Genomic DNA, 15,437 nt, shown 5'->3' on the forward strand with positions numbered 1-15,437 from the left:
ACGTAGCGTGGCCCTCTGAGCATAGAGTAATCCCCTTGTGTAAATATCTCAGAGATCCAATATTGTGTTCGAAAAAGATAATCTTATGTTTATAAATTTAATATAAGACTTTTGAAATTCCGGGCGTACAGAATATTTAATTACAATTTTATCTCTCTTGAATTAGTCGCGCAATAAAAAAAATTAATAAATAAAAGAAACAGAAATAACACCTAAAAAACAAAATGTAAAAATAGTGGAATTTAATATTCGGAAAATAAAACGGAAAAGTAGTTTTTATTTCATCTCGAGATCTGACACGATAGCTTTTAATCTAATATTTATTAAAAAATATCTGTCAAAAAAAAAAAAAAAAAAAATCGTAATATAATCACGATCAGTCGATAAAGTAAGTGCTCCTGTTTTCCTGTAATTGCAGTCATACGATAGATATCGCCAGCAGCGACTTTGGTACCCTTTTGGTATCCCTGCTTCCACCTTTGCAAGTTTGGCAACTCTTATTAATCATCGGAAGAGTCGAGAACAATTGAGAAGCAGAGTGCGTGAACGGTGCGTGAATCGTGGTAATCGTGGAAGTCGCTGGACGTCGATGGACGATTTGTAGAGGTAACTTGAGACAGTCATGAAGGGACGCATCCGTAGGGCCTCCGCGCTGTACCTCCCCCGCGGCTGGCCGTCCAGCAACGAAGTTCAGAGGGCTTGAAAGTCGAAGACCGGGGCTTACCGCCAACGGGATGACGCCGGCGCGGACCACCGCCGCTGCTGACGCCGCTCCGTGGCGAGGGTTATAGACGGCTCCGTGGAGGGTTGAAGGGTTGCTACGGCGGCGAGAGAGAGCGGTGTCGGCAGGGCTGCCGCCGCCGTCGGTCAACGCGCACGTACCACGGGGTTCACACCCATCTCGCGCTGCGGACATCTCGCGCTTGTCCCCCAGGGTCGGCCTCGGCATCGTCCGCGAGGTGGACCGCTACCCCCCCGCGCCCGCTCCCCCGAGTTAGTCGGACTCGGCCGGGGATTCGAAGACGTTACGCCGCTCCCGGAGTGCACACACACACTGCGCGGCGCCGATTAGGGTGGTGGTTTGCGCGCCGTCGTGACGGTGGAGGGTGAGAAATAGAGCACGGCACAGTTGCGTGTGTCTTAACCCGGGGACCCGCGACACGAAAGAGAGAGAGGGCGAGAGTTCGAGAGAAAGAGACGTAAGTGCGTAAGTGCAGTATTTCGTGCGGAATCGTTCGGAAAAGGTCCGACCTAAAGACTCTTCATTTGCAGGACTTTCTCATCGATAAGGACTTCGACGTGAGTTCTCGACGAGAAGGAGCGGGACGCGAGAGTGTCGGACAGCTGAGAAGACTTAAAACGTCGGAGCGGGAGGAGAGCGTCGGAAGTCATGTCGACGACGCGGTGATGTTGATCGTGAGATCCTCGCGGGAGCTCGGTGCACCAGATTTGATCTCCGACGTCACGAAGAAGCGAAGGGTTGTGCCGCCGTTCTCGTGAGTGTAATTTAACGTCCCTTTCGTGGGCGCCGAGAGAATTGTGAGGCTAGATCAACTGAGATTTCAGGATCGCGGATCGATCTACTTCAGGCGGACGCGCGCACAGGAAGGGTAAACATCGATAAGCCGCACGGTGCGGGAGAAGGGAGAACGACAATTGCGTGAGGGAGCGAGGATTGCGCGCGATGATCACGATCGTCGCCGGGGAGTTCCGCGGGAAGTCCAGAACGGCGTCCACGGTCCCAGTGCGTTTGGCCAGATGCCCCATAACGATCGTCATCGACGTGCGACCGTACGAAGGGTGGTAGCGCACAGCGGGACCGGAGCAGCATCAGCAGCGGCGGCAGCAGCTGGTCGAAGCTAATACGCGCACCTTCGGCACCGTGGACCGCCGCGCGGGGCCGATGCGGATCGACAACGACAGGACGATGGCCGGTGGTGCGTGCATGCAAGCGGCATACGAAACGTTAGTCGAAGCGGTGATCAATAATAAGACGCTCCGTTCCAAGGGATTGTGAACCGACGGTTGCTGTCCTCCCGCCGTCGCTTCGCGAGCCACGTCGCCGTAAGGATGTAGGGGGGTCTGCGACTACGGGCCCCGTGGAGGCGCCGCTTCATTTTCTCTCGCTTCCCTCGCGACAACTGAGAGAACGATCTAACGACAGCCGGAGCGTGCAATTTTGAAAAAAAAAAAATTGACGAAAGACGTGAAAGAAGACGTAATACGTAATAATAATAAAATCGCGATACCCCAGTGGAGTGTCGAACGTAAAGGTAATTATGTGTTCCTTAGTCCATCACTTAAGTGGCTCCAAGTTATCGAACCTGTATTCTCGTTGTAGCTCTCGTCGTAATAGCGGTTTTCTTATACCACCCTCGCGTGGAGCATAGATGCCTTAGTGTCTGTTTAGCGAAGAGAGAAGAAAGCGAGAGGAAGAAAGAGTTTTGGAGTACCAATAGACGGCCGATCGGTGATCTTAAATTGCGATACCGCTCGCAAATGCGGCGGGCACGGCGGAAGGCACGGTTAAATGCACGTCGTCATATACGATAAAGAGAAGCTGCTCGGAAAAGTGGAGGAGGCACGTATCAAACTAAGAGAAGAGAGAACGGAAAAGAAGTGCGTTCCGTGTCGTGCGAAAAGTATAATCGCTGTTAGCCGGCCGCGAAGTAGGTCACGAGGTCGATACTAAAATGAAGTGAAGATGCAAGAGGAAACCGGGAAAATGGCATGTGCTAACAATGTTAATAACGGCGAACCGATTTTTCGGGGCGAGCCCGGCGTAGTGCGAAGTAATTAGTGATTTACCGTGCACGTTGCGCGCGCGTCATTCGCGGAGTGTCGCGCGAGGTAATCTAATAGCGGACTACCCCTACGTACGGCGGATAATTACTAGCGAAAATGGTCGATCTAGGAGGGTACATTATTATATTGACGACCAACGATGGGAAGATCAAGCTGTACGGTACGTAGCAATTAGCAGTCGGCGCGATTATTCACCAGACATGTTCGACGAGCTCAAACACAATATTTCGCAAACTATTCATACTTGCTTATAAAACAATATCTGCAAATTAAAAATTATTATTTTATGTTTTAAAGCATTTTTTGTTATAAATCGCGCCTGTTATTTCTTTCTCTTGACGTAATCTTTATGTTCACAAATCTTTGTAATTTACGCTTTTCAGACTCTGCTGATAGATTTTCTCAATCTACATGGCGTTCACATCGGCTCGTCGAACATTTGTCAAGTGAATCGCTCATGATCGTCTCTTTAGATATATATGTGATTATCCTAGATCGCTCGGGAATATGCGACAGCGCGGAGGAATCTAAATGAGAAGTGATAATTTTCTCGTTAGCGCGATCATCGCATACGCGCGGCACACACGTCATGCACACGTTGCACGCTTTCGGAAACGGGAAATGTGCGATGGACGGATTTCCGATTTACGCGACGTGCTACAGTAATGCGCGACGATTTACATGGAGGACCTGTTTCGCGACGCGTTATTTATAGGCTGACCTTTATGTTTACTTATCGTAACGCGCGCTTTATCGCCCCCAAGGAGGCATAAGCTTTATTTTATGTATCACTTCTTCCCTTGATTCTTGTTTTTTTTTTCTTTCTTTTCAAAAGACATTCGACTCTCCTTTACTTTTTAGAAATCAATTTTGACGTAAAGGTACAGGTGTAACATTGACAAATCGGTCGAATTTCTAATATTTTTTTTATATATATTTATTGAGGTAAAAGCTTTTCGCACTACTCTTTATATTCTGTACGATTTAGGAAAAAAATATGGGTTTTCCGCTAGTCGGTTGTTTTTTCCTTTGCGCGCAATAAGTTTTAAATGACCGTGCTCATTAGCAGATATATTCCCGTTTACGGAGTAGATTATACGTTACATCGATGTTTAACCAGGAATTTTTGTAAGCTTAGGTATCTTGTTTTAATACGGATTATCGAACAATATGATTACATTTGAAAGCGGGTTGTAATATCTACTTAACACGTTATTAATATTTACAATGCGTATCGAGGTTGTTGTTAATTAAAAAATATTTTCTAAAATTGAATACCGCGGCATTTACTTTTACATATATTACAATTAAATTTCACAAATTGTAGTAAAATGTGATATTTGCTTTTAATCGTAGGGGCATCGGCGGAAAATGTGGCTACCCGGGAAGTGAGCGATGAAATTTTAGAAGTGAACGGCCGAACCTTGGAAAATGCAACTTATAAGGAAGTCATTCAATACATACATCAGGTAATTATACATACATATTTATGCGGTTATATTATTTATATTTTCGGAGTGGCTCATTATTTCGTGCGTTAATGAAGCACCATTACGTTTTTGAAAATAAGGATGGTATAATTAATAAAAAGAGAAAATTATTAATGTGATTTTTAAGCATGTTTTTATCTTTGCATTATCTTAATAATGTAATACATACATATGTATTTCTTTTGATTTCAGTGCATCAGATCTCGAACAATATGTCTGCGTCTTCGGAGGAGCGGAAACAAAATGGGTGAGTCAAATTTTTTTCTTTTTTTTTTTTCTTTGCATTCCCAATTCTTAACTATTATTATACATATATACTAAGGTATTAAAAAAGTAAAACGGAAATAAGTGAAGCATTGAAGTAATAATACAATTTTTATTAAAGTTTGAATTACAATCAAATAATAATAATATAGAACGTGATAATATAAAATATTAGGGAAAAGTAAATGATAGAAATTAAAAAGCGGTCTGAAGCTAAAGCGGAGTCGAATTTTTTACGTGAACTCATCTATGACCTCGTTATTTCGAATGCCAGCGACGTGTTATTCTTTGAACAGATGTTTTTAAAGCAAATGAGACATTTCATCGTATATCCCAACCGGATACGGCATTGTTGCTTTATCACAACCACGCCTGAGCAAACTCTCGTACGAATTTGAATACAGTTTAAATACATTCGTCGCGGTTGATTTCATGCGTTGTCCATGCTCTATTTCTGCATGCCTCCTTTGAGTAAATGCGCGGCGTTTTAAATATACCGGACGATAGATTTTCGATCGGAGGAAACGAAAAATTTGATCATAGAAAAGCTAAGAGGAAGTCGTAATTAATATCGATGCATTCCTGTCGCACACAATTTTCCGAGCAATGCTTAAAATGACAGTTCCAATTTTCGTAAAAATTTTTTTCAAGCGTGAACGCCGCACTCCTTTCTGTTCAAATTTGCAAACATCCCGAGTAGCATAATCGTGAACATAAATTTGCACCTTATTACGCCTTGAGACAATAGAAATATTTAGCCTCTCTTTGTCTCGTGGCGCGGACGATAACGTGTCGCTGCCATGCCGATACTGATAATATAGTGATTCATTTGTATGAATGGCGCCGTTATATTGCGCACGCTGATAACAGGTTTACTGCAATCGATTTCAATATTGCATTCGTGAAGTGGACGCGAATTACAAGTCCTTTAATTCGTTTAATCGCTCGATCCGTATCTCCGTATCATTATTTTTGCGCAATTGATCAGAACCCATAATCTATTCTCGTATTCCGATTATCTCAATAATCGTCATCCATTAAGCAGGTTTATTTTATCGCGCGGCAATATTTCGTATGCGCGTGTGATAAATTTTCGCACTTAGCGCGACCGTGAATTCTCAAGTTTGCGTTGTACGATCATAGAATTAATCGCGGGCCGAATTCCTTGGATAGCTATTAGGCATTCGAACGAAAGCACATCGGTTATTCCGTGAAACAACAGACGTAGCCTGATGAATCGGTGAACAGCTTATTCCACGGCGCGGCAAAATTCGAACGGCGTTCAGGGGAATTGTCGGCCGATTCCGGGAAGGCTCGTGCGAGTCCGGCGTTCGCCAGGTAAATGCTCCAGGTGGTCGCGTACGGTATCGCGGCGAGGGGAGCAGGACGCGGTAGTGGAGAACTCTGGAGGTAGGCAGGTAGACGGGCCAGCGGTTGCACATGGCGGATCAGGAGGATAACCTTCGAATGGTATCCGCTGTCACGCTCTCCGCGCGGCAGTACGGAGGAGCCGTTCGTACGCGCGCCAAGCGGTTTCCGCGCGCTCCGTTCCGTATGCTGGTGCCGTGACCGCGAGTCTTTTCCGGCGTCGAGCGCGACGACGACGACGACGACGACGACGACACAGGCTGCTTCTTGAAAAACGTGCGGTTTTTTTCGCCTCTCGCTGATCGTTCGGCGAACGCATCGAGTCGCGCGAGTGCCATATCGGGCGAGGAGAGCGCGGAGTACGCTGTGCTTTCGTTTTTTTTTTTTTGTTTTTTTCGTTCGGTTTTCCTCATCACGTTCGCCAGGCTGGTCCGCAGCCTCGCCGCGCAAATGGACCGCGATCCTCCGCGGAGATTACAAGCGAAACCGAGCGCAGGTCGTAAGATGAACGGTTCCGCGATCGACGCGCGCGTGACGGAGCAGTGAATTCGTGATGGAAGATATTGGTGCTCTGTGGTGATCCCTCCGTCCGGTAGGGTGGTGTTGCACGAGCGATTTCAACGCGCTCCAGCTTCTACGTCAGACGTGGAGATTCGTCTTCTTGTTTCTCGCGCCTCGTCCTTTTCATCATCGTCGTTATTTCGGGGACCTGTCCATCTGCCAAAGGTAAAACTCTTTTTTTTTCGCCTTGCGTATTTTTTTTTTTCTTTCGCTCTTTCGCCAACGACTTTAGATAATCCCGCGTGCCAATCTTGCAGCGTAACTCCCGCAGTTTCGCCAGTTTTCTGGTACCGCCATCGGTACCAGGAACGTGCCAGCGCTTCTTTTTCGCTCTCTTTCTTTCTCTCTCTCTCTTTCTCTCTCTCTCTTTCCATCTCCGCCGCTGTCCTCCTTCCTTTCTCCCTTCCTCTTTCCGCTATTTGTCTCTCTTTCACTCTCTCGTGACATGTCGACTTCGCAATATCACGCGCGCCACTTATTTCCGATACACACCTCGTCGTCGCCACGGTTTTCAGCTCGCCGTTTACGATCCGCGTGCTCACGGTTCGAATTTTATCAGGTCCCCCTTTACTGCTTTGTCACGCCGATCAGCGGTAGTTTTTAGCGAGCGTTCGCGATTAATTGCACGTAATTATCCCTCTTTTCAAATCGCCGGATTTAAATATAAACTCTTCTATGAGCTACATCGTTCTGCGAATATTAATGGATTTTTAAATTCACGAATTTTTACTACAAATATTTTACTCGAAACGACAAATATTCACCTTTTATCAATCTAGAGTTGTTTATTTGTCATCTTTTTTTTTTATGAGCACTCCGTCATCGTTACTTTCGCGGGATCTCTTGCGAAAACCCGCAATTATTAAATTCCGTGACATCTCTCGCCCAGTCTTTCCTTTTTCCTTCTCTTTGTCGCAATTAAAGACCGCGTTAATGCATTCCGCGTGAGCGTTTTAATCCACTATAAATTTGCATACGAAGTATGCGAGGATAGATGTTTCATTAATACCGCATGTAAAATGTTTCTCTCCCCGCTCGTTTTTATACGCTTTGTAAAATAGATTGTCTCTCGCCGCGTTTTACGAAACGTTAGGAATATTTATTAGAATCGCGTATAATAGATTCCGCGGAATAGGCCATCGCGTTTTATGCACGCCTTTATATTACGTCCTCAACTCAATCGCGTTCCCTTGCATTGAAATATGGTTATTTTAGCCTCGTTTTTTACGGAACGGAGAAGTACCTTGAGAAATGATCTCTGGTGCTTTAGAAAATTTCTCAATCATATTGTAATTAATTGATTAATTAATATTCGCGAGGGATGAATATTATATACCCACGTATGTAACTGGAATTATTGCTTCAAATAATAATTAGTGTATAATAGATAAAATATTATAACTTGTACGTTATGTTAAATCTTAGATCAACCGAGAAACGTCAAAAGAATGACTGACGTGCGTTCATAATAATTCACTGTTAGCGATTCGAAAATTTGCTTCGCGTTCTTGCGTCATCGCTCAACGTCACGTTGTCTCGTCGCTTCTGAATTTTCTCATTTTTTCGAAATCCACTGCGTACTTATATATCCTTTTTTTTTTACCTACACGCAAACTTTTAATCTGTTAAAATTGATCCGCGAGAAATATTTTTTTTAGCGATTTTTCCCCGTTACAAGTACACGCGTGCATAGGCGGGTTCGGGAAACGTGGACAAAGAGGGGAATTCCTTTCTGTTTCTCTAGTGAACCGGGCCCGCGTGATTTTCACGTCGAGCAACATCCGCGCGGGCGTACATCCGCCTTCCGTGTGCGTACATGCGTACCGCGAATAATGCGGAATGTGTTTTTTTTTCTTCCCCTCTCCCCGGTGCGGGCTAACAATCGCGCTGCCCACGATGCGTGTCAAACGCGTATTGTCGTGGCATGGGCGTATTCGCGCGCACTCCTGGATGTGCCGGCACGGCCGTCACGGAAACGGGGAATCGCATCGAGCGCGTACGGACGTGACGAAGGAGAGTAGGAAGCGGGAGATGTGCGTAGAGCCGGTACGCAAGACGTGGAGAGAGAGAGAGAGAGAAAGAGAGAGAGGCTTGGGTTTTACGAGCGCGATGCACGAGATGCAGTCGAGCAAGTATATGGAGTGCCTGCTCGAGAGACGATCGGCGCTCTTTCGAGTTCGGGGATGTTGCCCTTAAGTTCGCGACTACCATTCGCGTCGTCATAGGAGGAAACGAATAAAATTTGGAAAGAGCTTTGACGTTAAAAATTGAAAATTTATAAAAAAAATAAAATGAGACAACGTTAGGTGATAAGCTTTCACCACGCGATTCAATTATCGAGACGCTCGACGATTAGAAAAATAAACGCCGAGCCAGGGTCGAAATTAAATTTTTTATCGGAAGAAAATTGGAATCCAGACTTGACTGCCGGATATCATCTCGTCGTCTTTTTGCGCTCCTCGCCGACGTATTCTGTACATGCGCTCGCGTGCGAGAACGCGATAGGTATGCAGCAGAAATCGAGAATGAGCAACCCGGGAGCAGATCGACCGTTGACGTATAAATTAGGCACGATCGCTTAAATTGTCCCGCACGCACTTTCCCGTGATATGTGCTAAATTGTTTTCGTCCCAACCTGTTGAATTCTGATGGAATCAGGGCACGCGGGGTAGAAAAAGACAGCGAAATGCTGCAAAATAGTTCTTTTTATAATCAACAGCACACTGCTAATCGGCATCACATTTGTTTCCCAAAATACATGCACCGTCGACTTTTTTTTGAGCGTGGAGTATCAGATTTTTCTACTCTTTTAAAAATTCCCGTTCGGAATCAATAATTACAGATCAATTAAAGATGCACGAAAGCAATTTCTGTGGCCAGCAAAGTAATTGCTTCATCGACAAATAAAGTTGAAAATGCGATACAAGCCACGTGGTGTGCAAAAATTAAATGCAGCCTCTTTCGCGTCGTCGTTCGTTTACGTCTTTTTTTATCAGTGAGCCGAAGGAGTGAAAATCGTAAAGGGAGAGATTATAAGGAGGCAGTCCCAGGGCTGTTGTGTCACGGCAACTTTATAATAAAAGGATAATCTTACTTCACGGCAACGCATGCTCTCATATATTGGCCGGCGTTATAAAGGATAAATTCCAATTAAATGAGAGACGTTGGAGCACTTTCCTTACAATAGGTGTCTTTTTCCTTGCAATTTTCACTTCTTTGATTCGCTGGAAAAAAAAAAAAAACTTAAAAGGACATAGGTTTCAGTCAAACGATGACGTGAAGCGAGCTGTATTAAATTTTTGCGCGCGGCAGACAATAGACTTCCACCTCAACAGCATCTGCAACTTTCTTGTTTGTCAATGGACGATTGTCTTAACGCCCACGAAAATTATTTTTTAAATATCCTCCGCTTGTCTAAACTTGCGCCGCGAACGTTTCGATTTCTCGCGAATCCTCGAAAGGAGATTTGGGAACTGGGGGCGAAATGCGGTTGGAATAACGTCGAACGAATTATGTGGAGACGATCGTATTATCGCGATACGCGGGGAAATTCGTTTCGGACATCTGCGAGGAGTCTGACAGCGCGCGATCTTTTGCCATTTCCGTCGTTGCTGTAACTCCTTAAGTGGGTCTTACACCGGCATTCCGCAGCTTTCAACTCGACTCAGTGATGTAACGCGTTAAATAAGTGTCATGTAATCGCTAATAAATGTTAATAATTCTACTTATTTTGCTTTTGACATAATCATTAATGATTACGTATTAAGTATGTGAAAATTGACGCGGTCTTATTCCAAACGGTGACGGTAATTTCGAAAAAAAATAGTTGTACAAATATTTTCCCCTTTTAAAATCAAAAAATAATCTCTTTTTTTTTTTCTTTTTGTAAGTTAATCCGTCGATGGTTACTGTGACGTAACGGTGGTTAGCCTGGATCTCGTGGCAAACGTTTAGATGTGCCTACGCATTATCGTACGCGTATCAATGTGATTAGGTCGCATACTCGATATATTGATCCGCCAACCGACGCGCATAGTTTCTTGAGAATTTGGCGAGCCGACGGCCACGCATGCCGAAATTATCATCTCGCATTCGATGCCGCGGAAAAGCAGTTATCGCCCTCGTAAAAGTAAACGGACCGCCGGTGATTGTTTCTCTATTACCTTCAATAATCTTGAGTGATGCCTTTCGTTCCGACAATTTACCAGCCGTTTCGCGTAATCCGTCGCAGTGAGACGGACCAAACAAATGTTTATTTCGTTTAGCAGTCTTTTGTTTAAATTTTATTGCCCTCGTTACGTTAGTTTGCGATAAGTAAAAATGGCCGAACCGTATTACAACGCGATAGCACATTTAAAAATAATTATCAATAGAGGGAGAGACGATCAATTTTCTTTTCTCGCGTATAGATGAAAATTTGCAATGCACACAACTTTCCACGAAACGTTAGCAAAGCACTCACCACTTCTTGATTTATTTATTGTCTGCCTGTTATTACCTGTTAAAAGTGATTGCAGTAATTAGAGAAGTGATTTATACGCAGTGACCTCGTATTTTAAACCCAAGCGTAATTAAAATTTTATTTGACAGTTTACTTTGGAGTACATAGTGACGACATACATCTATTGCATTTTTAATTAAAATTTCGTATCCGAAAAGGATTGAAAGTATTTTAAACGCTATTTACATTTTAATTACATGAATATTTTCGTGATTTTATTTTGTAATGTAAGATCCTCGCGGATGATTAGTTTAGCTCGTGTTACTACGAGTTTTCCCTCGAGCTACTTTGAAGCAATCGTCGGAAATTTACAAATAATTTGGTAATGGTTTCGGACGTACCGTATATGAGATCAAAATGTTGTCTCGTAGATCAAATGTCCAAACCTCGGCTGGTATGCTCCGCCGTTGCTTGATTTCGTGAGTATATGTGTACTATATACATCAGTATGCGGTATAGCCTATACAGTTAGAAAACTGGTTTTCGCCTCCTCTTGCGTCAAACCGTGCTGCTCATATAATCAAAACCATTCCGCGCGGTGGTACAGTTGTTTCTTCTCGTATTATCTTTACATATAAATGATATCTCGTGTCTACAAATCGTGCTCTCGGATATCGCTTTCATAATTTACGAAATCGGTTTTTTCCACCGTAGCTTATTTCAGAAACGGCTGTTTGACGCAGCGCTATTTTCGATAATTACTCGCGCGCGACACCCACCGTGAAAAATACAACTTATTACATTTGACGTCTTGATGAGCGATTAAGAGGCGCGTGATCGAGATATGGGGATATGCGGGACGGATTTTCCCTTTCTCGCGTACGTTGCCGAAAGCGGGGGAGGCCGCGCTAATTTTCACACGATTGTTCGGCAGAATAGAAAATACGATTATGGCTTTGAGCACGGTATTTGAGCGTCGGGCTTGACCTGGCTTTAATTATTCGCAAGTTAACCACTGTCCAACTATCGAGCTCGCGGCGCCTTTAGGAGAGCGAGTTTGGCTTAGGCGCTCGGGTAAAGCCTACTTAACGTAACATAGTTGATTGCCACTCTGCGTGCACGTATACACGACATATGCGCGAGCATCTAGTTACCGTTTCCGACGAGGTAGATTTCTCCGGACCGCGCCTCAGACAAACGTTGATATCACGGCAAACGCATTGCCTGACCCGAATTTACCGCGTCACTGAATTTGCGAGCGTAATGCCTCTTCATCTACCTTAGCCCTATCTCCCGCCGCCTTTGGCCCGCATTCTCGCCCCCATTGTGCGCCGCATTTAACGTTAAATGCGATTTGATCCTGAATTCCGTTTGCCGTATTCATACGAATGTCTTATTCATTGTAAACACCGAACGAGAACGAGACAGCGATACGCGTCGCGCTAAGCGGGGAATTACCACTAACGAAGTACCTGCACAGTCATAGCCCACATGTATATCCTGTAATTAACTTGTGCTGTGTAAATTAATAGCGATATCACGATTACTATTGTGATTACGTGATGCGCTGTTAATTTATAATATTGCGACAGCCTTTTGCGACTTGTGATATGTTATATCACGGGGACTAGAGCGAGCTGCTTCTCCTTTCGTCTTTAATTAAGTAATCGATAATTAAGTCCAAGTTAAATAATTATTGTACCGATATTTTAATGTTTTCCGACTTCTTTTAACAATTCGCTTCCAAGATAAATTCGTCAAACCCGGGTTTTGTGCATCGCGTTTATGCTCGTGCGACATTCATACTTGTCACCGGCTGTCAGAGCCGCTTTACAATAAAACGGGAAAAACGGGGTGTGCTTTCAGACGAAAACACACTTTCTCCGAATTGCCGTGCCATATCCGAATACGTTTTGGAGCTAAGCCAAGAACATTTTGAAAAGGGAACCCACAGCGGGAACTGTTGCGAGTTTTCTTCACTAGCACGATGCTTCTGTCGTTCGGTAAAGCGCAAAAGGGCTTTAAGGCAATGAATGTATGCAGGTAGTGACACGGAAAGCTTCACCGAGACTTGGCCTAGAGCGTTTCAAGTGATATGCAATTGCGGCGCATCCTACATCAGCTGTGCATTCTAGAAAGACAATGAGCTAAGTGCGTGTACGCAATATATGCGTATAACGCGTACGTCGTAAGGGTAAACATCGATAGCTGTTAAAGCGATTGGAAGATGAACGATTTCGCCCAGTGAACTTCAGAGATATTCAATTGTATTAATTGGTTAAATCGAAAAAGAATTTATTACCTTTCGTAACGCAGAGACGATAAGCCCTCTAACGATATTCAAACAGTCAATTCGTTCGCTTTATCAACAATTTTATCTCTCGAACGCTTCGAAGCGCTCGAGACGAAAAAAAATAAGACGCGAAATGGACGTTAAATTCTCGGCCGTGAAAAATTTCCGGTGGCAGGAATAAAGTGTCTTGAGGTCTCCTCGGAACGAAAAACCGCCAGACGTACATTTAATCAGCCTCTTCGTTCGCACTAAAGCGGATTGCGAGAAAACCAGGTCGGGGATCACGTCAAGTGATAACAAAAAGAGCGAGGGCCCCGGGGGAAGGTCTATACCTATTTGAGGAATTTAAGAATGCCCCGACACTCTATCGACCTTCGCGTTTGTTCTTTCAATCTCGGTCGGAATTTCGGCGACGGAGCTTTCGCGAATTCCTTAAACATTCTCGCCTTTATGCTGCCTGCCGCGTTAAGTGCGTTGAACTGGCGCTCTCTGTCAATTTTTATCGCCCGTACCGGCGTAGGTCCAAATATAAACTCCTTCGTGAATGCGTCCGTGCTATCCATTCTCGGTTGCCGGCTGCGCCGGAGAGTTTATTTTCTAGTTTCGTGACACGTGCGCGCGAATACCGTTCTCTTTCATGGAAGCTTTCGGCGGCTCCCAGCGCGAGCTTTTCATTCAGTGTTCGAACGGTGCCGATATCAATTTCCGAATATCGTTAACGAGTTGGCCAATCGATCGCAGCCAGTGTAGACGATGAATCGGCTAGATCGCTAATTACAACTTTTGGAATACCCGTTACGTTAAATGGGAACGCAGCGTCGCGTTCGTGTCTTTGTCGCTCGCGCTTACTAAAGAAGTAGAGTAATAATTGCGAAACGAATTTAATAGACTAGATAAAGTTACAAAAATGAAATTTCGCTCTGGGTATGACGGCGAGTAAATTGCGGCTCTTGAAATATTACATTAGACACGTGAGACGGCATTTGCATTAAGAGATAAGCGCCTCCCGAGCTGTTTCACTTACACATTTATTTCGTCCCTTCCATAATTTCACTTCGTGTGTACTTAGAATCGGAACACACGTACTTATTAATAGAACGTACTTAAAAATTAGATCAAAATCAATGGAATTCAACGTCGATTAACAAGACAAGTGTTGCTCTCCGGGAGTGTAAAAAGCGAGTCTCGAGTTCGAATTCGTGAATTAATGTTTCGCGAAAGTCCTACGTTTGTGCGGGCATGTCGAAATTTTTTCGCAAGCTGATTCTCTGCGGTTGCTCGTCGCGTTCGGGCCTCGATGGCCGATCGATCGTCACCGACGAGTCGATCGTCGACGACCCGCCGCCGAAATTCGCGGAGCCCTTGAAACACGCGGCGGAACTCGAGGGCGTAGCGCGGCATTTTGATCTGTCCGCTATAAAATTCATCGACGACGAGGAGGCCGACGAAGATGCAGCCTGCGCTAAGAACGGTAGTCGGCGATCGATCAGATTTTTCTTTTTTTATAGAAAAGTGGGTTGACGCGCGATAGGTCCGTAGTTATTCCCCGCTAAGGGACGATATAAATAACCGACAGGCAAAAAGTTACGAGGACACACGCGCGCACACAGACACTTGTACAATGGACTTTGTGCGCGCGTCCACGGGCCTTTTTGCCACGCAACGCGGCGAAATTCGTTCGTTCGCGCGTGTGTCGCGCGGAGATACATTTCACTGTATTTCGAAGGGGACGGCGGTCGGGGGTTATTGCCGAGGACGGGTCTTCGTAATGCGGTATCCTCCCGCAAAGGGATGAGGAGAAAAAAAGTGCCGCCCCGGGCGTGAGAGATATTAAATTAATGGAAACACGCCGAGCCCGCGCGTAAATGAGAAACGAAGGGAATTTGTCAGACTCGCGGGAGAAGCGGGGACGGAGATGCGCTTCACTTATTTCCGTTGCCCGTTACACGGCCGTTGCTATATTTGACCATAGCCGCGGCCCGGTAATGGCGCCTTTGACGCCTGCTAAATGCGCGATAAATTTCCCTAATTAATTCTTGGTGAATTCCCGACAGACGAGCTGCACAAGCCGGTACGAGACGCCTGGGTTATCGCCGTCGAAAGGTGAGTCGAGGAACGAGGCGAGCGCAGCATCGAGCGCGACGCTCCACCGTCGCCTGTGTCGACGCAATGTGCACACGCACGCGGGAGATCTAGTGCCCCGCTTCTAGTAAAT

At 45.0% G+C, this 15,437-nt stretch overlaps 1 protein-coding gene across 9 annotated transcripts in view; it reads left to right on the plus strand.

Annotated features, from left to right (window-relative positions):
• Positions 1 to 867: 867 nt before the first annotated feature.
• The window catches only part of LOC139101204 (protein PALS1), a 59,744-nt gene continuing 45,174 nt past the window's right edge, over positions 868 to 15,437 (plus strand). For 2 of the 9 annotated variants that reach the window (XM_070654182.1, XM_070654189.1), the window contains exons 1-4: positions 868 to 2,965; positions 4,162 to 4,274; positions 4,488 to 4,542; positions 15,277 to 15,325. In XM_070654182.1, coding sequence (XP_070510283.1) covers positions 2,902 to 2,965; positions 4,162 to 4,274; positions 4,488 to 4,542; positions 15,277 to 15,325 — 281 coding nt within the window. In that variant the 5' untranslated portion in view covers positions 868 to 2,901. The remainder of the gene's footprint in view (positions 2,966 to 4,161; positions 4,275 to 4,487; positions 4,543 to 15,276; positions 15,326 to 15,437) is intronic. The other 7 variants (XM_070654188.1, XM_070654183.1, XM_070654186.1 and 4 more) reach the window with 7 other exon arrangements.

The sequence above is a fragment of the Cardiocondyla obscurior genome, linkage group LG03 (genome assembly GCF_019399895.1).
Source record: "Cardiocondyla obscurior isolate alpha-2009 linkage group LG03, Cobs3.1, whole genome shotgun sequence".
Lineage (NCBI taxonomy): Eukaryota > Metazoa > Arthropoda > Insecta > Hymenoptera > Formicidae > Cardiocondyla > Cardiocondyla obscurior.